We start from the raw sequence: 23,586 nt of genomic DNA, 5'->3' as shown, positions 1-23,586 counted from the left end.
GTATTTTTGCCATGAAGAAACTCCTCATAAAAAAATCCATTCTTTAAATTTTTTGTTTTAATTTTTTACGCTTTATATTTGCGACTAAAATTGACCTACAAATCACTTAAAGTTAAAGAAATGAATGCGTAAATAAATACGGAATGAAAGGTATCCTACAAAGACATTACATACCTACATGAAATAAAATACAAAATTTACTAGTACTATATCTACCACTACAACTAAAACTTAAGTCTCATTCAACATCAGTTGACGAGAAAAATCAACTTGCTCTGCTCTCCGGCATTCATCATCTTCTTCGTCGCCCCTTTCCTTGTTTTACCTTATTTGTGCTCACACCACCGGCTGGGCTGTTTCCCCGTTTTTGGTCCTTGATCTTCCCCAACACCCGCAACATGCGCGCATAAACGAATTTTCGCACATTCATTGCCCACAGGAAATCCATGTGATTGAACTCCTTCGCTGGTATCAAATATTTACCAATGGGATTACCGAGATCCTTGTACATCGCCTCAACATCACTGGGATGACAGAGCAAATCGTTGCTTGAGTAATAGACATAGGTGGGCACTGTGACCAGCGAGAGATTGTAACGCGGCGGTATGTGTTCCTTGTAGAGTGCCAAGTTTTTGTTGCTACTGTAGCTGTAAGGTGCGAACCGTCCGGTTTTGATGATTTGTATGAAATGCTTGACTTGCTTAGCCGCCACACCGGCGGGGTAGTGTCCCAAAATGACGGGAAACATTTTCTGTAAGAAACGGAAATATATAGGAGCATTATTGAAAATATTGTTAAGCGTACGGCTCGCGGTTGAGCAGGGTTTTGCTACGCGGAAATGAGTGAGATTTTAACTCAATTTTTGGGTTTTAAATAGCGACTGCTGTTACTCCATTTATGAAGTATTTACGAGTACTTCATTCAATTTAAGCACATTTTTACGCATGCAAACATTTGGCGGCTCACGCGGATCGGATCGGGTGACTGCCTGCTAAAGCAGCCTAAGCGAGTGACAGAAGAAGTGGGACACTGCCTCTAGAGTACGTTTGATATATCTCTGTACTTTAATATGGTGGAAAGACGGGACGCTTGACGAGGTGAATATTTATTTGTTTAATTCTTCGGTGGTCATGCTTACTTTAAGTTATACGCCCACGATCAAGCACGAGAACTAGCCCTACCTGACAATTGTCGAATCGACTTTGAAGAAGATATTCCCGACATAATTTTTTAGTGTTCACAGTTGAATTAACGATAGTACGCCAACAATTGTACGCTCTTATAAAAAATTGTGCCTGAGCGATTAAGTTCTGCGGCTCGTACGATGCTCTCCAACATCAGATTAAAGAAGTCACACGACAGCGAGTCACCTTGTCTAAAACCTCGTTTGGTATGGTCCTTCCCCATTCTGACGGCGCTGCTGGTGTTGAGCAACGTCATCTTGCAAAGTCGAATTAGTTTTGTGGGGATACCAAATTCAGACATCGCGGCATACAGGTAACTCCTTTCCGTACTGGCGAATGCAGCTTTGAAGTCGACGAAAAGATGGTGTATGTTGATTCTCCTTTCGTTGGTATTTTCCAAGATTTGGCGTATTGTAAATATTTGGTCGATGGTAGACTTTCCAGGTCTAAAGCCACACTGATAAGGTCGAATCAGTTGGTTGACGGTGGGCTTCAGCCTTTCACACAATACGCTCGCTAGAACCTTATAGGCGATATTTAGAAGACTAATCCCGCGGCCGCCGTAGCCGAATGGGTTGGTGCGTGGTTACCATTCGGAATTCACAGAGAGGTCGTTGGTTCGAATCTCGGTGAAAGCAAAATTGATAAAAACATTTTTCTAATAGCGGTCGCCCCTCGGCAAGCAATGGCAAACCTCCGAGTGTATTTCTGCCATGAAAAAGCTCCTCATAAAAATATCTGCCGTTCGGAGTCGGCTTGAAACTGTAGGTCCCTCCATTTGTGAAACAACATCAAGACGCACACCACAAATAGGAGGAGGAGCTCGGCCAAACACCTAACAGAAGTGTACGCGCCAATTATTTATTTTTTTTAATCCCGCGGTAATTGGCACAGATTGCAGGATCGCCCTTCTTCTGGATTGGGCAGAGCACACCTAAATTCCAATCGGCAGGCATGCTTTCATCCGACCATATATGCACTTTACCACCTCCTCACCGCCATGTTTGAATAGCTCAGCCGGTAGTCTGTCGGCGCCCGCGGCTTTCTTGTTCTTTAGCCGCGTTATCGCTATTCTAACCTCGTCATGGTCTGGTAGCGGAACGTCAATTCCGTCGTCGTCGATTGGGGTATCGGGATCTTCACATTCTTTGCGACATGCGCAGCTATCACTGTTTAACAGGTTCGTGAAGTGTTTCCCCCATAGTTTAAGATTGCTCTGGATGTCAGTCACCAGTTCGCCGTCTTTGTTCTTACGAGAAAACGCCCCGGTCTTAAAACCTTCTGTAAGCCGCCGAACTTTTTGGTAGAATTTTAGTGCGTTGTTCCTGTTGGCCAGCATCTCAAGCTCTTCGCACTCACATATTTCGGCCTCTCGTTTCTTCTTTCGGATAATACGTCACTCTTTCTGTTTTAGCTCTCTGTAGTGATCCCACATGGCTCGCGTTGCACCCGATCGCAGTGTGGCTCTATAGGCCTCAGTTAGCGGTATCGTAATTTCAAGTCTCAAAGACCCTTTATAGGATTGTCTGGCGGTGTACACTGGGTTAGAAAGCTCTTCGATGAAAATTTTTCTGGTTTTAGAGAATAATTTGAGTTGCATTTCTCAACTACACCTGTGTTTACAATAATAGCAGCGCGACATATGGCAAGAAGATCCATCACCCAACACACCCGTTAAAATTTACACGGACGGATCTAAAATGGACGCCGTTGTAGGATCAGGGTTATATTGCGAAGAGCTTTCTGTCAGTGAATCCTTTAAACTAAATAAACGCTATTCATGACGCCTTAAAATGGTTAGAGATAAACAGAATATCATCACCAGACGGCATTGCATTCTACCAGACAGCCAAGCTCCCCTATGGGCCCTGGATGCATTCTTAATAACATCAAGGAGGGTCTTACATTGTCGCCAATCTCTCAATGAGATGGCCAAGCAATATCGTGTAATCTTATATTGAGTTCCAGGCCAGAGAGACATACCAGGGAACTGTAGGGCTCACCAACTTGCCAGAGAAGGTACGTGGATGCCAAACTTAAGTAATTTTACGGAGGTACCTCTCGCAACTTGTAAGCTTCTTATTATGGGCTCATTAATTAGTTCTGTAAATCAAAGATGGATTAGTGCCATCACCTGAGAAATTGCTAGGCAAACATGGCCAAAGCTAAACTTACGTCTATCTAAAAATATTATAAAATTGAGAAGACTTCATATTAGGACCTTAGTAGGGGCCCTCACAGGCATTTACATGCATGATTTCTGTGGTATCTGTAGGGAGGAGAGGTGGAAACAACTCAACGCCTGTTTTACACATGCCCAGCTCTAGCCAGAAGCAGGAACCGATATCTAAGATCCTACTTCTTAATGAATATAGATAATCCATACACTTTAGGTGTTAACAACCTTTTACGCTTCATAAAAAGCTCAGGATGGTTGAATATGGAAAGGGAATGTAGCCCAGCTCCTGCGGCTCACAACAGATCCATTTCGTGGTCCAAATGGCATCGCTGTCTCCATGTGCGATGCGGCTGCCAAACCTAACATATGACAAAGTTTGACCTGTTTATTTATTTATTTTTTATTTAATTTTTTTAACAAAAACCATGTAACTTAAAGTTTTAAGTTTTATATACAGTTTAAAAAAAAAAAATCGTCAAAATTTAAGTTAAGAATTTTTAAAAACATTTCGCATATGCAATTTTATAGCCCATTGAATTTTGGTAGTGAATTTGAAGTAGTTAAAAATCGCGTCCATTTTTTTTTGCTGGTGTCCATTGGTATATGGAAAAAATGCGTAATACAGTTTACGAAAATGATTGTCAAAAATCAATACGAATTTGAAGTCGCTTCAAATCATGTAAAAGAAAAAAATTAATAGCTATGAAACTGCATATCCAGAAATTTTCGAAAACTTCTGTCTAAAAAGTTGGAGATTTTGATGTTGTGGTTTTGGTTGTAGTATTTGAGAATATTTTCATAAAAACAATACTTATGAAAACAAATAAATAGTCAGACTTTTTAATTAGAATCTTTAAAAACCTTTCGGATATGCAGTTTTATTTCTCATTGAATTTTGGTAGTCAAATGTAAATTTGAAGTGGCTAGGAAATTGCGTGTATTTTTGATATTTTTTTGCGTAACACAGTTTACAAAAATTATTGTTAAAAAATCAATACGAATTGTAAGTTAGTTTAAATTTTTAAATTAGAACGTCACAAGGCGAATCTATTAAAGGTGGTGTTGGTAAATCAGCTGTGTTGGTTTTTTTTCTTTCGCCGTGTCTATGTGGCTGTCAGCTCAGAATGAAACAAGGCGAATTAATTATTTGTTTTCTAGTTTCTCAATACTTTATTTTGACAATCAAACGTACAGCACAGTGTTGCTGGTCTAGTGCCACCACCTTTAATGAATGCGGCTTGGAACATCATAAAAAAAAAAAAAAATTGTGGGTTACGAAACTGCATGCTTAGGAATTTTCTAAAAATTCTGATTAAAAAGTTTGGCATTTGGTTGAACAGTTTTTCGATTTTTTTTGACGTGGTTTTTGGTTGTACTATGACAGAAGATTTTTAGGAAAAAAAGTACTTATGAAAACAAATAAATAGTCAATAGTTTGCACAATTGCGCTTCCGCTGTTATGCGATGACTTTTTGTCTTCTTCCTTAGGCACCATATTCATTTTCCAAAGCAAAATTTCAGTTACTTACCCTATTAAATTCGTCCCAATTTCGTCCAACTATTCCAAATACAGCCTCAATGCAAAGTCGCTCCGTTTCTTCGGTCATGCGGCAGAGAAAACGAAACTCGCCATTAAACATTTCCGTGACCGAACTACCCACCAAACTCTGGAAATATTTATCAATGGTATGGAGTGTCTAAATTAAGAGTAATCTCATATATGTACATATGTAGGTAAATGGGAATATTTCTTTGTAATTTATAGACTTGTAAACGCATTAATCGCGATGTTGGGAGCATTTCTGAAAAGTTCACTAGTTTGTTAAGACTCGTCTGACGGCGCTAGGGCTAATATAAGGCTGTCAAAAAAGTCTTGCGGTATTTTTATTGAATTTTCAATTCTTCATAAAATTGGTTATAATAATGCGATTTAAGTCAAATATGCGCCGTTTTGTTCGATGACGAGTTCCCAACGAGATGCCAACTTCATAATGCCCCTCTTATAAAAGCTCGCTTCCCTATTGTCAAAAAACTCGGATAGCCAATTTTCACAGGACTCTCTTGAGGACAACTTCCGACTACCAAGCTCGTTCGCCATGGACAGAAATAGGTGGTAATACCTTGGTGCGAGATCCGGACTATACGGTGGATGCAAAAGAACCTCCCATCCGAGCTCCCGGATCTTCTGGCGCGTCACCAAAGATGTGTGTGGCCTGGCGTTGTCCTGATGGAAGACAATTCGGCCTCTGTTGATCAAAGATGGCCTCTTTTGCATCAGTGCTGCATTCAAGCGGTCCAGTTGTTGGCAGTACAGGTCCGAATTGAGCGTTTGGCCATAGGGGAGCAGCTCATAGTGGATGATTCCCTGCCAATCCCACCAAACACACAGAAGAACCTTGCTGGCCGTCAATCCAGGCTTGGCCACCGTCCGGGCAGCTTCACCGCTTTTCGACCACGACCGTTTGCGCTTCACGTTGTCGTAAGTGACCCACTTTTCATCACCAGTCACCATCCGCTTCAAAAACGGGTCGATTTTGTTGCGATTCAGAAGCGATTCGCATGCATCCATACGGGCAAAAATGTTTTTTTGCGTCAAATCGTGTGGCACCCATACATCGAGCTTCTTTTTGAATCCAAGTTTCTTCAAATGGTTTATAACGGTTTGATGACTCATGCCCAGCTCTTGGCCGATGCTACGGCTTCTACTATGCCGGTCTCTTTCGATCAATTCAGCGATTTTATCGCAATTTTTGACGACAGGCCTTCCAGACCATGACGCATCTTCGATCACCTCTGCACCAGAACGAAAACGTTGAAACCATCGTTGTGCAGTGGAAATGGAAACTGTATCGGGTCCATAAATTGCACAAATTTTATTGGCAGCATGAGATGCATTTTTGCCTTTATCGTAGTAGTACTGTAAAATATGCCGTATTTTCTCTTTATTTTGCTCCATGTTTGCGACGCTATAACTCACGAACGACTAAAAGCAAACAACAATTAATCAAACACGTGTTAGCACGTGAAAAGAGCTTTCCTAAAAGCTCTAGCGTGAACCGATGCGACGAATACAACTAGAACTACGCGCTTGCAAAGACAAGCTTGCGGAAATACCGCAAGACTTTTTTGACAACCTTATATATTTATAATATATAACTCGTATTAATGATCATTTTAAATAGTTCATGCTCGGAATATACTAAATCTATGTTGCTGCTACACAAATAATTCTGGAAGAACTATATCCAGTAGGAGGAGCTGTGTTTAATATAATTTGAAAAGTCGTCTGGTATGGTCTGATTTGGTTCATACTCGGAATTCGTGTAACCTACTTAAAAATAAGTTTTTATTGAAAACTAGAGGTTTGGTTCATACTTAAAAGATATCTTTGCCAGTGCAGGATAGGCATATCGGGCTGTCTACGATCACCATGGCAGCCATATGCTAACCGCAGGCGTTGTGCCCTGTGATTACACCAGCCAGTGCTCTCAGGTCCTACTGAGTTTTAGGACACATTTTGCTATTTTCATGTTTGTTTCTTTCACAAAGCACTTGGCTACTCTGCACGAGTTCAATCCAGACCAACGTCCTCTATGGGTAGACCGCATGAAGTCGTCAATCCATAGTTGAATCGATGCGGAATTGACACCTAGAAAGGGTTCAGGGCCTAGTGGCATACTTGCAGAGCCTTCCTTAAGCCAATTTATCAGCTAAATCGTTCCCTGTAGTACCACAATATCCAGGCACCCAAATAAGACTAAGTTTGTTGTGTTTTGCAACACTGTTCAGTTTGGTCTTACATTCACCGACTAACTTCGAAGAGAAGCGTGGGTTAGCAAGGGATTTCAGTGCAGCTTGACTTTCACTACAAATTTCAATATTGCTACCCCGCCAATTTTTCTCAATTAGCCAGTATGGTTATGCAAGAATATTGGATCTTCTTCTCTCAAGTTTTCTTGACATTTAAGACCTTTTTAATCATTTGAATTTACTGAGTACGAATTAAAGCCATAAAAGGGATATCATAAAGAAAAAAAAGAAGAAATACCAGTGAATACAGAATCATGACGAACTTATTGAAAAAGGGGGACTTTATGCTGTTACATAACCTCTAATACTACCAAAAAAGTATTTTTCGGCCTTTTTTTGAAAAGAAATTCTCTTAACATAAGTTTTAAATGCAAGGATAGATTTTATTTCCATACAGTCTAGTGTACATAACCACTTCACATTTATTAAAAAAAAAAAAGTAATTTGCCCCGCTTACAAAGTTCTTTAAGTAATTGAATAAAAATTTGGTATTTTTTTTTTTAAATGGGCATTTTAGTATCTTTTTTATCCAAAACTAGGCATCCCTGCAGTTACGAGAGAGAGAGAGAGATTTGACTGCTCGAAAGAGAAGAAGAAGCTTGGAAAAAAGTGCGTGTAGCGTATTACACATAAGAGAAGTGAAACTTTCACGGCAGACAAAGAAAGAGGGAGAGACCCGAGAGAGAATGAGAGAGAGAGAGAGGGAAAGAATAGATATCTAAATAAATTCACAATATTTGCAGAGAATACAAATAGACAAAAGTTACAAAAAACGGAGAACAACACGCACTACTCCGAGTGTTTATCACCTGCACAAACGCAGCGGTTCCAGGACCGCAGCAACGGCACAAATTACCGCAAGGCAATACCAATAAATCCGACGCATTGGATGTTTAGCATTTTATAGTACGCACAAACAAATTTAGACAAAAAAAAAACGCCCCAAACAGTAGGCACCAAGGAAATATTATGCCAAAAAGTAGGCACCAAAAATATATTTCCTACAAGTTTGCACCAACAAACAAGCGCCAAAAAGTAGGCAGTGTTATTTCTCACTAGAAATTAGCAACCGCAAGGAAAAACTCAGGAAAAATAGCCTAAAGTGGATCTAAGATATATATAAGGTATAGCGGACTCTCTCCTTTTCCTCTACGTTACATCTTTTTCCTCTCTCGCGGAACGAAAATGCTCAAAACGTTGCATGGCCTTGAAATTTACTCTCAATTCTCGCTCGTGCATCCACGTCTAAGAAGTTTCACTTCAAAAATTATATTTTTGTATAGCTATAAACATCACATTATAATAGAAAACAGGCTAGAAAGAACTAAAGCTTCGAGGCAGGAAAATAAAAAAAAGAAGCTAAATCAAGTATTAAAGATGGTAATCTGGTGGCGCTGATGCAATGTGACGTCACGTCAGCTGATATTGTCAAGTTCGCTAAGAGCAAAGTAGCGGTACCACGTACGGCGCCACCTTGTTATTGCCTTCATTGTGATAATTTTGAACAATGAATGAATATCAAAATTATATTTTTTTCCATTTTACCTCTTATACTTAAGTCTATTAAGAAATTAATTTTTGAGGAATGAAAACGATGTCCAAAATACTTGGATGACCTTACAAGGAATCGCTCAGAACAGTGCAGCATTGGAATTAGCAAAAAGTAGGTTTACATCGTCCAGAGGGAACCAAGTAGCATTTGAATTCATGCTGGTTAGGGATGTAAGAACATATAGGGACATTTTTTGGCTCCCATTTATTATGCCAACTAAGAACACCTTGCGGGTGTAGCCCAAGGCAAGATCTACTAGTAAATATTAGTCGATTTTCTACTAAATTGTGAAACTAAATCTATCATAAAATTTAAAATTAAGAATTCAAAACTTAATTTTCCATTACATAACTACTCACTCGAAAGTATAAATTAATTGCCCGTATATATGGATGTTCCTCTGTCTCTGAGGCATAAACCGCTGGTGCCATGGCATGCATCATTATCACTTTCTTGTTGTATTCTAGTCGCCGGGAACACATCACAAAAAATGCCGTACAGCCCTGCAGTTGTAAAATAATTTTCATTATTAAATTATCTGAAGTTTATTTGAAATATCAGTAATTTTAAAATTATTTTCAGCTCACCTGCGAATGTCCAGCGTATTGAATTTTCTTGAAACCCGTTGTCTTCAGCACATAATCGATCATCGCTGGCAGATCGTACATACCGATTTCGTGCCAACTGAAGTCCCAAAATTTCGAGCCATCCGGATCGAGTTTGGTATGATTGCGCGAATAACGATTGCCACGTGCATTGCCGAGCCAGACGTCGTATTTATAATCGGCAAGAAGATAGGCTGGAATTTCGAAGCGCTTTTAGTCTACAGTAGTTAATTATAGGGGTCTAAAGGTATAAAGGTACATTCACACGATCGACTGGTACTATTCAGCATTGCTCTTTTTTTAAGGATTTGATTTTAGATGGATTTTGATATTGGTACATGCATTTTTGATTTTGAAAATAATGTAAGCAGTAGTTAAAATCTTATACTTAATTAAAATTAAAGATCATTCAAAATGTGTCGGTGAATGAGGCTGAAGACTTAAGACTAAGTGTTAGGAAGGTGGAGTGGTTTAGCGATTCATCTGAAGGGCCACAAATTTGAGATACTGAGATAGTCTAAGCGGCGCCAAGCCCATTGGATTGGTGCGTGACTAGCATTCGGGAGTGCGTAGGTGCGAATCAAATAATATAAACAGTTTTTTCTAATAGCGGTCGCCCATGGCAGGCAATGGCAAACCTCTGAATGTATTTCTGCCACAAAAGTCTGTACGTAAAAAGAAATTTGCCATTCAGAGGCGGCATAAATCTGTAGGTCACTTCATTTGTCGAACAACATCGAGAGGCACACCACAAATAGGAGGAGGAGCTTGGCTAAAAACGTAACAGAAATGTACGCGCAAATTACTTATTTATTTATTTTAATAGGTTCACGTAAGAGAAATGCTGAGATGGTCATTATGGGTCACAACGTTGGTCAAAGTACCAAGCCGATACATCCATGGAAGCCTTAAAACCGCACCGTTTGGGCAAGAAATACTAGAAAGCCCTCTTCGTTGGTGCCGGCACATCCAGAGAAAGCCTGATTCCGAGGGGGCCAGGGCGACCTCAACATACATAGACGAACCAGATCGGGAACGAGATCAAACGTGTGAATTTAAACACTGTGACGAGCCAAGATTCTGCGCAAGATTTTTGGACCTTTGAATGTAGACAACGGCGAATATCGCAAGAGATGGAACGATGAGCTGTATGAGCTGTACGAGGACATAGACATAGCGCAGCGAATAAAGATCCAACGGCTACGCTGGCTGGGTCATGTCGTCCGAATGGATACAAACTCTCTGGCTTTGAAAGTATTCGATGCGGTACCAGCTGGTTGTAGCAGAGGAAGAGGAAGGCCTCCTCTGGGTTGGAAAGATCAGGTGGAGAAGGTCTTGGCTTCATTTGATGTGTCCAACTGGCACCGACTTGGTTAAACTCGGCCAAAATCGCGTCAGCGGTTATCGCACCAATTAAGAAGGAGATGAGCGATGATTGAAAAATTGGGCGACTACGAACTATTAAAGATCCCTGTTTCGAATGAATACCTGTTGGTCTATAAAACTGAACTGATCTCACTCCTAAATCCTCTAATTGGCTATGATATTGAGTAGGTCTGCATCTAAAGTAGGTTTAAAATTGTAGGCCCATCTATATGTAAGACAACATTAAGACGCATACCAAAAATTGGTGCAGAAACTATGCGAAACAACTAGTAAACTATCATTCATCTAATTTGATATGCAATAAGTATATGCGGGTATGTATCTATGCTTCTATATGTGCATATTATAGGTTAGTAATCATACCCTGTGATTCCATAATTACATAGCCTTCACTCTGTAATCACTTTGCTAGAAGTTACCAACTCGTGTGGCAGCGCAACCCATCGTCAGTGGCGCATATTTACATACTTGTAAAATCGCTGTATGTAAGTACACCTGTGTTCGCAATAATAGCAGCGCGACAAATGGCAAAGCTTTGAATATTTACTTATTTTTTATTTGATTTGTTTGTTATGTCATAAAAATATATAGGGTTATTCAATAGGTGCGCTTCAACTTTTTTCCGATAGGGAGGGCGAACGGCGCAATATTTTTTATTTTTCGCTTGTCATTTGTAAACTTCATTTGTATACATTTCATCATGGAATGCTACACACTTGAGCAACGATTGCAAATCGTGCAAATTTTTTATAAAAATAATCGTTCTGTTGCCGTCCCGTTTTGGGGTTATGTGAAGTCATTGGTCTACAGTAAAAAGCCGGCGACGATTTGTGAGCTCAGAGCCAATATTGAAACCGAAATTGCTGGAATTTCGGCCGATTTATGCAAAAGAGTGGTCGAAAATTGGGTTCAACGATTGGACTTCGTAAAACGTGCACGCGGTGGTCATGCAAAAGAAATCGAATTTCATACTTAAATATATGTGTTCAAACTCGATAATAAAAAAAAAATTAGTTAAAAAAGTCAAACCGTTTGTGTTTTATTCAAAAAAGTTCAAAAGTTGAAGCGCTCTTACTGAAAAACCCTATATAAGTAATATAAAAAACCATGTAACTTTCAGTTTCAAACTTTGCATAAACTTTTAAAAAATTCAAAAAATTTCATCAAAATTTCTAACTTTTTAATCAGAATTTTTATAAGAATTTCGAACATGCAGTTCCATAGCCCATTGAGTTTTAGGTGTCTCTGGAGGCAGCATTGTTTCAAGAAAGGTATTATTAGGCGCCTTCGATTCACCACTTCTCTGCTTGACAAAAAATTCCTTGTGAAAGCAACAAAAAAGCTGTTTTATAACCGAGGCTTACCTGTATATAATCTTGTGTCAAAGGTTAAGTCAATCAGAGCAAAATTGAGTGTGCTATAGCACTTTTTCTGAGAAAAATTAACCAGAGAAACTTGGAATTAGGTAGAGTTGCAGCTCATTTTATAGTTTTGTTGTTTTACAACCTTTTTTTATAATTTTGGTATGTTTAGAAAGGCTGAGGCTTATACCTGTACAAGTATAATAATTGTGTTAAAATTTCAGGCGAATGAGAGCAAAATGGACCAATACTAGTCGCTATCTACAACTGCGGCAGTTCCTACCGCTTGACGAAACGAAGAGGCCTATTTTCATTCATGTTTCATTGACATGTTTCAGTATTGCAATCCCTATCGTAATTAAGAACTTAGTCTATCTACAAAAGAGTTCCACAAGTCACGGTTTCTTGCCACATATTTTAGTTTGTTGAATGATTTGAAGGTTGTTTTATTAATAATGGTTGGTTGATTGAAGTGGCGATTCACCCGGAATCCAATTAGTGCTTCTGCACCATTTTGTTTCCACATCTTCGCTACCAACAAGCTGTACGGGTTATTCCTTCCCGACTATATCCAGCCTGTGCGATTGAGAAACCCTATAAGCTTATTTACATCTTTACCGACCAGCTCTTCGATGTTTTCAAAAAGCGGTTTGCTAAGGGTTAACATCCTCGACTTCCATAGGGCAGGGCTTTCAGAGAGGAAGTGGAAGATAGTTTCCTTTTTTCGGTTAAGGGATACCCGTTTTGGCTGCATGCTCTCTTGTGGACCAGAAGCCAGTTATCACTTAGTAACTGCAGGCATCCCTTCGTTTCATATTTGCTTCTTTGTGGTTGTAGGTGGGTCATAACTTTTCATCTACAATCCGCGATTCGGAGGAATTTTAAGGAAATTATATTCTTGACCTCACCCAATGGTGTGAATATCGATGCTGCAAGAGCGTTATTCATGGCCAGTTCGCCCCCTTTTTCGTTTACTTCAATGCTCCAATACCCCGGCACCCTGATTAAGGTAACATTTTACGCTCAAGTTGGTAAGACTATTTCTGCTTTGTTCCACCAGTTAAGAGGTTGTTGTAGCCGAATCCAGTGAATGGATTGCAGTTTTCGTATTCGAATAGAATAGCAATATTGCCCTTAAAAGAGACACCTGCGAGTAGTAGCCTGCAAAACAATCGAAGGAACTTCCGCCTGGAAGACACTGCCAGTAATGGGGCTCATCGCTGATCGCCATAAGTTGGCCTGAGCGCACGGTGAACACTTTTGACAGAGCATCGATTTTTGTAATAAAGGGTGGTTAAATTTCAAGGGCCGATGCTGAATGTGAACCACACCTAAACGTCAAGCTTTGTTTTGCATTTCATTTGACATTTTTCAATTTCAGATTAACTAAATTTGTACTATGGAACGATAGATAATCGAGCAACGCGTTTAAGTTATTCAGGCTTATTATGAAAACGGGCAACAGTGACTGACCAATTTTCGAAGAAAATCATCTTCAGTGATGAGGCACATTTTCACCTCAGTGGATTCGTCAAAGGCAGAATTGCCGCATATGGGCGAATGATAATCCAAGAGTGATTGCCGAAAAACCAATGCACCCACCAAGAGTAACTGTTTGGTGCGGTTTATGAGCCGGCGGCACCATTGGACCGTATTTTTTCCAAAATGAGGCCGGTCAGGCAGTTACTGTGAATAGTGTTCGCTATCGTGAGATGATAACAAACTTTTTATGGCCCGAAGATATGGATGTGGACGATATGTGGTTTCAACAGGACAGTGCCACTTGTCACACAGCTAACAAAACAGTGGCTCCTTTGCGCGAAAAATTTGATGGCCGAATAATCTCACGTCGCGGCGATGTCATTCGCCCACCAAGATCATGTGACTTGACACCGTTTGACTTCTTTCTGTGGGGTTATTTGAAAGAAAAGGTGTACATCGATAAGTCAACAACAATTCAAGAACTAAAGGATAAGATAATTCGGCAGATTAACGGCATAGAACCTCAATTATACCTCAGCGTCATCGAAAATTTGGACCATTGGATGGAGGTGTGCCGCCGAGGCCGCGGCAGTCACTGGGCCAACGTTTTGCTCTATACGTAATTGAGCTATATTAGTATTATCATAATGTAGAGAAATGACAATTATTTCATAAAAAAATTGTATTTTATTCAAAATCAACACCGGCCTTTGAAACTTAACCACGCTCTACAATTGCACGATTTGTAAACGTTGTTGAGGCGTAAGTCTTTCCATGATGAATTGTCAACGAATATTCAAAAAAATTATGTTTTAGTTTGACAGTAGTCCTGGGTGATCTGTCAAAAAAACCCTATTGGAAAAAAGTGCCTCTAATCCGATCACCCTTTACATAGCCCTGTTAGAACTCCTGTGATGATTCTAAAATTATTCTTATTTAATTCCATAGAATCTGTAAATCGGCTTAGGTTAAAGCTGCCTATCATTGATTTGGATTGCGCTAAACCCGGTTGATAGCCTCAGTATGATCTTCTTCTTCTTTGCTCTATTTCTTGAATAAGAGAGGAGCGATTACCGCTTCCTAGGAAACAAAATAATTCTGGGCCTATAAATACGAAGCTCGCCCCTTTACTGGCTAAGTTTTCTGCCATTTCGTTTCATCTGAAACTTTGCTGAAAATTTGTAGAATTTTTTTTAATTTTGTAAAAAACCTGAAACTTTATTTTAAGTAGTTCGCGTTAATATCTACTATAAACTATATTTTTATTAAAAAATAAAAAAAAATTTAAAATTAAATAAAAATAAAAAAAAACAATAAAAAATAATTAAGTAGTCAAAACTTTGCCATATGTCGCGCGGCTATTATTGTGAACGCAGGTGTATGCATAGTGTTAGTGACTTTGGGTAAATAGATGTACTTGGGTGCAGAATATGTCGACGAGTGCCAAATCAAATAAAATCTTCCCAAGTGTGTACGAGATTATTGCAATCATTTCCATTTAATTAATTGCACTATGTCGGCAATTACTCAGCATTGTCTTACATACATACATAGATACATACATACATACATGTACCTACAAGCAAGTCCAAGAGAAATGCGCACAGCCTCAACCGCACATGCATAGACAAAGGACAAATTTGATTGGAGTGATCAGTGCATTTGTGGCAGAAGCTTAGCAAAGGATTATGATTTTGCCATAACTTACATATGTATGTGTGCGTGTATGTATGTACTTATAAGTTTAACAACACGAAACCACGGATGAAGTGGCGTACCGCAAAACAACGCTGGCTAAACATCAACAGCAACAGCAAAAGCAAAAACAAAAACATCAACAATAGATGAGTTAGTAGACAAATAGGGCAACAGCTGGTTTAATAACAACAATAACAATAAGAACAATAATAACAATAATAACAACAACAGCATTGACATTAGCATATCAGCCGATGCACTTGAAGCAACTACTCTGAACACTCATCCACACGTACATTCACCCATACACAAATACACACACATCCATACGCCCATGCGAGCATAACAACAAAAGGCAGTAATGGCAGCCTCATTGTGTAGTTAAGCTTGCGCTTTGTGGTGTATGTGTGCGCATAAATACACACCGACCTATACATACATACATATTTACTTAGATGGGGCATGGTGTTGCAAAAAGTCACTTACCCAAACTGACATTCGGCCCCATTATAACATAGCCGGCTGAGCTGTCGACGAGTCCATGCTGCAAGAAGAATGGCTGAGCGCCTTGTCGTCGGATGCGGTGCATAGTCAGTATGTAACCATCTTCTGTGGTGACATGATGCACTTCCGCCGGATAGCCATATTTAGCAATTAATTTATCCTGGTTGATGGACAAGCGGGCAGATATGTAGATAAGCCGGCAGAGAATTAGCGAGACATGAGCGCGTAGCACAGCAGATGGGGTGAGTACGAGTAGTTTCAGATATTTCGAATAGTATTTGGCATAGTTGTTGTTGTTGTTGTTGTTGTCGAGGATATGAGCGCAGTTGTTGATTCCACAAGAGACATGCGAAGATGGGTGGCAGATGCGGAATGGGTGTTTGGAGGCACGGCGGAAGTTAGCACGCGTCGCATTTGCAAACATGTAAAGGAAAGATTGACTGTGATTATTTAGTTTTACACATACATACATACATTTATGTATATATGTACTTATACATAGGCATCTGGTAATAAAGGGTGTCTGAAAGTAATGCGATGAAAAGTGATGTGTGATGATGCTGTTAGTTAAACAAACTTTCAACGGAATACGTTTGAGATATGCACATACATGCATACATATATATGCACTTATACTTGTATATGTATGTGTTGGAGCACTGTTGAGGCACGAGAAGAAGAGGAGCTTATTTGCATGATATTTAAGCGATATTAGTTTTCAGTTTTAGATTTTGCTGCAGAAGTTTGCTTATTTGAGCTCTGCGCTTTGGTCGAGAGGCCTTGTCGGGAGAAGTGCAAACTATGCTCTCCCTGACAGGCCTAGTGATTATGGTTTTTATGCGTACTTTAAGAAAAAGTTTGCTACGACTATTAATTACATTTTTTCCTCCAGCAAATTTTTTACTCGCCTGTATTTTTTAGAGATAAGTAATTTCTACTTTATTTTTGAAATTTTCTATTTTGCAGCAAACATTGACAAGTTACCAGTGTGTCGACAATTTCTGTTTTTTTTTTGTGTTTTAATCTCTAGAAAGTAAATTACTCAATATATGAATTTTACGAACTTTTATATGCCTCAGATTACTGAAAAGAATCAGAACTGGCGATGAGCCACTGTTGAAGGGATGTGTCATGTAAGGCAGATACCAGCAAATATTGTTTGAAATGACATTTAGAAAACAGTTTAAAACACAGATAGGTCCTTAAAACCATATTCCTTAAGCTGCAGTTAGCGGTGACGTAGTCAAAATACCATAGCCGTACAGCATTTGTCGAATAGTCATGCCGTAACCATGAACAGCTGATATTGAAGTAGAATTAATGACAATATTTGCATTTTGCCATAAAAACACTGATAATTTTCTACTAAGTCAATTAATTTAACGTCGTTCATTTCTAATATTCATATTTTATCGCAAATATCAAAACGAATGTCCAGTATTTCACAGATGTTTATATAATTTTGCGGGGAAAAGCCAAGACTTAAGAACAGCTGATTGCTATGGTTACAGTTATGGCTAAGGTACGGCCCCTCTAATTGTAGCTTTAACTGGGTAAAACCCAGACCATTTTGGCTGTCTCACAGTAGGATGTCTTCATGTAAAAGTTGATAAAAAAGAACGAGTGGCAACAGTTGATTTCTAAAATCCTATTAACTCTTTAAATGTCTTAGTCTTTCAAAAACTTGCATTTATACTACAATTTGTTTGCCATTTTGCCGAAATGAAGTACTTTATTAAAAGAAGATGCAGAATAAGTGGAAGATAGAAATTGTGAACTCTTATTTAATTCTTGCGAATGAACAAAATCCATAAACAATAAAAACACTAAAGAAATGTATCTGACAGAATTATGTACCAATAATTTTGTCACCAAACCTACTTTTCTATATTTTTTTTTTTATAACTTACTTTATTTGCAATCTATCTACTATAAGACATTCAGCAAATTAGATCTTATAAGATAATGGCAGCGGTAGTTTTGCTTTTGTGCAAATCTACATAGAAATTACAATAGCTTGTTAACTTGTACAGTTCGTTCTTAAATTATTAAAATTCATTAGTACTTCAAAATTGCTTAAATTCATTGTTTGTTAATATTATCACTTAAGATTAACTTACTTAATTTTACCTTAAAGTTTATAGGTTGAGTAGATTCATACTAGAGGAATGGCAAGTCTAAGATATGATTGCGTTTTAACCGTATAGTTTCATTGGTTGTGTCTAATAAACAAATAGCAGCTGGATTTATGTGATTAGATAATCGTTTCAGATATCTAGTACTATATTTTCATTCTTTATAAAAGGAATACCTAAGTCGTTATGAATAGATTCATTGGTAATAAACCAAGGGGCATTAACAAGGCTTCGTAATGTTTTTGATTGGTAACGTTGCAAGATCTCCACACTGGAGTTGCTAGCAGTTCCCCATAGCTGTATTCCGTAGGTCCAAATGGGCTTCAGAATAGCTTTGTAGATCCATATTTTGTTTTCTAGACTAAGTTGAGAGTTACGGCCAAGCAGCCAGTGCATACGTGTTGTTTTAATTTTTAGTTGTTGTTGCTTAGCCTGAATGTGACTTTTCCACGTGAGGCGTCGATCAAGCTGCATCCCTAAATATTTGACTCTGTCACTAGTGGGAATTTGTTTATTATTTAAAAATACAGCAGGGCATTGCTCTCTTCTTAATGTAAAAGTGACATGTGTAGATTTTTCCGAATTAACTTTTATTTTCCATTTGTTAAGCCAAGACTCCAAAATTTGGAGTTGATTTTGCAAAAGATATGAAGCTTCTATAGGGGACTCGTTATAAGCGATAAATGCTGTATCATCAGCAAAAGTTGCTACTTCTACTTTTTCTGAATTGGGCATATCAGCTGTAAATATAGTATAAAGGACAGGACCTAAGACACTACCTTGGGATACACCGGCATTAATGTTATACATTTTCCCCGTGCCTTACATAGAAGTGTCTGTCACTTAAATAAGATTTAAGTACCAGATAGAAATGTGCTGGTAATATCTTTTTTACTTTGAACAGAAGTCCCTGGTTCCATACCCTGTCAAATGCTTGTTAAACATCTAAAAAGGCTGCAGAACAGTATTTTTTCTCTTCCAGTGCAGCTGTAATTACATTTGCGACCCTGTGGCACTGCTCTTTCTATATAAATTAACTTTCTATGCGACCAGTATTTAAAGCTAGAATGAAAATGGTCCAATGTAAAACTTACTCTTTAACAAAAAAATTCTCTTTTTTTCCTAGTGCGAGACTCGCTATCCTGGTGCAAAACTTGCTTTTTAGGTGTTGAATTACCTTTCTAACAAAAAAAAACTACTGGTATAAAAAAAAATTCTTGTGTAAATTTATTAGGTTGGAAAAGAAGAGTGGCGATGTAAGAGAGGGTAAGGCCATCCATGTGATAACTCAAGGTTCTAGAGTATGGTAGGCGAAGGTGTATATCGTATTCCGAACATCTCCTCTCTCGTTTTCCTGACTACTGCAGTGTCTCTTAGGCTGAACTGGTATTTGGTAAAGGTATTAATAAAAATCGAGAATATCTATTTGATCTAGAGATGATATCTACATACATTACCACTGATAGCCAGGTGACTATAAAATCTCTCAGAAAGCAGTCGACAACCTCGAAGGTAGTCATCAACCTCTAAGGTAGCCGTACATTCGCTAGCGAGATGAGTGAGCCAATTCTAACCGGCTTGAAAAATCATCAGACAATTGTGGCCGACTCCCATTGCTTAGCGGACAGAATCTCTGTTCAACCAAAATAAGCCGAAATAATGCAGTAACTCCGGTACAGCGAGCAGACAAGGCGTGTAAGAGCCAGCCTTAAAATTTTTGAAAAATTCTCACTGGTTTCAGAAGGGATAAGGACAACTTTCCCATGCGGCATCACAATGGGCTATGAGCCTGAGTGTGTCCCACAGTGGACAACTGGTACAAACTAACCTAACTTAGTGCAGAACTCATTTTGCTAGTGCAACAATAATTTTTTAACAAAAAATGTTTTCTCCTTTTCAGGTACAAAACTAATTTTGCTGGGGAAAAACTAACTTTTCTAATGCAAACTAATTTTGTTGTTGCAAAACTAATTTTCTAACAAATCATGGCTCCTTTTCTCCGGTTAAAAATTAAGTTTTCTTGTGCAAAACTCAATTTTCTGGTGCAAAACTAATTTTCTAACCAGAAAAAAACTGTTCTTGTCTTGTACACAACGGTCACGCGTCAGTTTTACTATCTGTGGAACACTTGCAAGATGCATCGAAAACAGAATATCCAAGATAGATCTGAACAAAGACTATAAAATACGAATACCCGACAGAAAGGATTGGCTGACCAGAGTCAAATCAAATGAAAGTGGTAATCATATTTATACTGACAGCTCAAAGATGGACAATGTCATTGGATCGGAAGTGTACTGGAAACAATTATGCATAAATTGCTCTTTTAGACGGTGGAACGTCTTCCAAGCTGAGATCTACATTATAGAGGAACAGAAAAAATGATAAGACTCATTGACTTACCTCCAGCAAATCTTACCATTTTTGTTGATAGTCAAGCAGCGAACAAGGCACTGGCCTTAGCGTGCATCAATTCAAGATATGTTAAAGAATGCAGAACGTCGTTCTCGCTTATCCAACAACACAACATCACACTTTGTCGGGTACCCGGCCACTCTGGAGTGAAGGGAAATGCAAGAGCGGATGAGTGTGCCAGGAAAGGCTCTGAGCTTGATCTTCAGCAAGTAGTAGAGGATATAAACATTCCTCTAAACGAACTGTATACCGCGACTGGCTTGAAAGTAATCGCAGAAACCAATGCAAGGTTATGTCTGACTACTAACTACAGGGTCTCCAAAGTGCTCTGGCGAAATCTCAATTTTAAAAGGCCTCTACCAGCTTTGGCTTTGGCTTTAAATGGGTGCACTCACAATGACTTCTGCAGGAGTTCTGGAGATGAAGAAGAAATTGAGTCGGTACAACATCTCCTCTGTGAATGTCCTGTACTTCAAAGAAGCTATGCCAAATATCTTGGCGATTATTTCTTTGAACACCTGAGAAAGTTGCAAAATGTCTCAGTGGACAGATTAGTTGCCTACTTAAATATATCCAATTGGCTTAAGCAACTTAGTTAGGGGATGGAAATCAAATGCAGGTACCACATGAGCTTTAAGGTATGGATTTTAGGGCCCACGAGTGTCTTGTCTTAGACAAGCAACCTGGCTAATCCTGATGCGCACCTCAATTTTGTGGTGTAATACGAACTTTTTAACAATTAATTTCTTAGTTCTTTTCAGTCTAAAATTAATTTTGCTAGTGTAAAACTACATTTCTGACGAGAAAATGTGTCTTTATTTTCCATGAAGGAACTAATTTTACTAGAGTGAAACTAATTTTTCTAATTTTAAAACACTTTTCTTAAAAAAAGAGGAACAACTCGCGTTTCTGGTGCATAATAATCTCCTGTAGTGCGAACTTTGCTAAATCAAATCCAATTTTCTATTAAAAAAGCATCTTTCTATTTTAGAGCAAAACTAACTTCGCTGTTGCAAACAAATTTTGCTAGTACAAAAATAATTTTCGAACAAAAAATTTCTGCCTCCATTCTAGTTTAAAACTAACTTTTTTAGAGCAAAACTAACTTTTCTAGTGCAAAACTAGCTTTCTAACAAAACTATTAATCTTTTTTCTCATACAAAACTGACTTTGCTGTTGCGAAATTAACTTTTCGACTGCAAAGTGCCTTTCCAAATTGATTGCAAGAAACATTTTCGAAACTGAAAATTTCGAATTGACCAGAGAATTGAAATCAACTATCGAAAATACTCTTCATGAGTTTACTCCTGAAAGCAAAATGCGTTAAAAAGTATTTGCCTTGCCATGCCTAACTGAATAGAATTCCATCAAAAGATTACCTAAGTGCAGAAATTTAGGTAACATTAGAAATAAATTTTAAAGATCTATTTTCTTTCCTATTGAAACTTTATTAAAAAGACTATTATCATTTTTTTTAATCTGAATGCGTTTTTAAAGAACATTCCATTTTTCTTCCTTTTCCATACCTCCAATTGACTACCTAAAATATGTAAGTGAGTGGTGGTAGTGTCATTTTTAAGGAAAATGAAAGCCTTTCAATCATAAGTACAAAACGATAGAAAAGTAAGAATGGAGGTAAATAAATGAAGAGAAAGTTTTTATTTAAAATTCTGCGAAATTCTAAAATTCCTCAATATTTATTGGGCATTCAATTGCTTCCGCGCGGAGAGAAAATTTTTGCGGAGTAAAATATCTATCAATAATTTGATTGCCGTTCGGATGTAAGAAACAACTCAACAACAATTTCTTGGAAATTCAGTATATTTTATTTCAACCGCGTCTTAAAGGCTCCTGGTAGACTGAAACTGTGGTATTACAGTGGATCGGTAAAGGTGTAATTGAGTTGGTTTAAAGACCGACTGCCACTTCGACCTACATTTATGCCCATGTTAGCTTGACTTGACTCTCTCATAATACACTATTTCTTACATTCTATTGTTCTTATATATTTCGTTCTTTAGTCAACTTAACAAGGCTCCGCCTGTCTGTTCACGATCATACGTAGATTACTGCCTAAGCCCTTTCCGCTGTGGGGAAGGTAGAAGTTGGTTGGCTTTGGGTAGAAGTTGGTTTCTGACGTTTGGGAAAAGTAAAAGTGAAAAACCAAACTTCATGCGAGTTCCAGCGAAAAGAAATTTAATGCTATTAGTGCGTAAATGAATAGTTGAACGAATGAGAATTTTTTTGTGTTTCATGATATAATGAATTTGAGGCTATTAGCCGCTACATACATACCACAGTCAGATTGGAGTCCTCTTCAATGCTCTTGCGTGTGGCTCTCTCTTCGGGCGTTTCATCCTCGACACTTTCGTCCTCCTCATCATCTGGATCGGTTTCTAAGTCATCAATAAATTGAGCGCGACTGCGACAAACCCTCTGGCATACTATGAGGAGCAAAAGCAGCAGCAGAATACTGTGGACTCCTTTGAATGGACGCATGGGTTCGGCGTGGCAAGATGCGTGTGCGGTGAGCAGGGTTTTAAATTGCGTGAACAAACAAACTGCAAAACTATTTAACTATTATAGCATTCACAATTTAATGGTAGATGGAAATTATTTATCACTTTTTGTATACGACTTTTTAACACTTTTTAAAAATATCCAATCACAGTTCAAAAATTGCATTTCACTTCATTTAATAAGCCACAAATTTTCACCGAGCCAACGTCGAAATCGAAAGTGAAATTACGACACACATTCACCGTTACGATATCAGCTGAGCGCCTCAGCGCGTTAATTCGATTATTCTCAGCAATGGCAAAAAAAAACGTCGTTGACGCGAGACGTGCGTACGCGTTGCTTTATGGTTTTTGAATGCGCCTCCACACAACCAACAAAGTCGAGCAGAGCGCGAGCGTTTGGGAAAAAATGAAATTGAAATGAAAACAAAATGGAATAAAAAGCGAAAAAAATTATGAACAATTTAAAGCAATCGGAAGAGTAATCAAAATAAAATGGGTAAAAGCCCAGCAGTGCCATAGCCGCCGACTAACGGCGAGCCACTTTTGACGCGTTGCCAAAAATGTCGGCCAGCAGCTGTCAGTTTTTGACTCATTTTGGCTGGCTTTGCGGTCGGTCGGTCGTCAAGCCAAGGGCGTACCAGCAGAGTGCACCTACAGCGTTGGCGTTGGTGGCTTGGTGCGTTGGTATTTAAATTAATTTATGCAAATTAATTTTTTCCACACTTGGCATTTTGAATTTTTTGCAAACGAATA

General features: G+C 38.5%; 1 protein-coding gene across 1 annotated transcript; it reads right to left on the bottom strand.

Moving 5' to 3' along the window:
* Positions 1-224: 224 nt before the first annotated feature.
* On the bottom strand, positions 225-23,035 carry LOC129247996 (lipase 1). Its single transcript, XM_054887388.1, has 6 exons — positions 22,607-23,035; positions 15,744-15,921; positions 9,313-9,524; positions 9,085-9,228; positions 4,893-5,030; positions 225-751 (listed from the first exon to the last, which is right to left on the bottom strand). Exons 1-6 carry the CDS (start codon positions 22,808-22,810, stop codon positions 293-295), a joined length of 1,335 nt encoding a protein of 444 aa, XP_054743363.1. The 5' UTR covers positions 22,811-23,035; the 3' UTR covers positions 225-292.
* Between the last annotated feature and the right edge of the window lie 551 nt (positions 23,036-23,586).

Source organism: Anastrepha obliqua, chromosome 5 (genome assembly GCF_027943255.1).
Source record: "Anastrepha obliqua isolate idAnaObli1 chromosome 5, idAnaObli1_1.0, whole genome shotgun sequence".
In the NCBI taxonomy this organism is placed as follows: Eukaryota; Metazoa; Arthropoda; class Insecta; order Diptera; family Tephritidae; genus Anastrepha; species Anastrepha obliqua.
The sequence above is the reverse complement of the archived record's forward strand: the minus strand, read 5'-3'. Positions and strand labels throughout refer to the sequence as shown.

Coding starts and splice junctions, on each gene's coding strand:
- LOC129247996 (XM_054887388.1), bottom strand. CDS start 22,810: ATGCGTCCATTCAAAGGAGTCCACAGTATTCTGCTGCTGCTTTTGCTC. Junction 9,525..15,743: donor GGGGCCGAATGTCAGTTTGG/GTAAGTGACTTT, acceptor TCGAAATTCCAG/CCTATCTTCTTGCCGATTAT. Junction 5,031..9,084: donor CAATTAATTTATACTTTCGA/GTGAGTAGTTAT, acceptor AAATATTTCCAG/AGTTTGGTGGGTAGTTCGGT.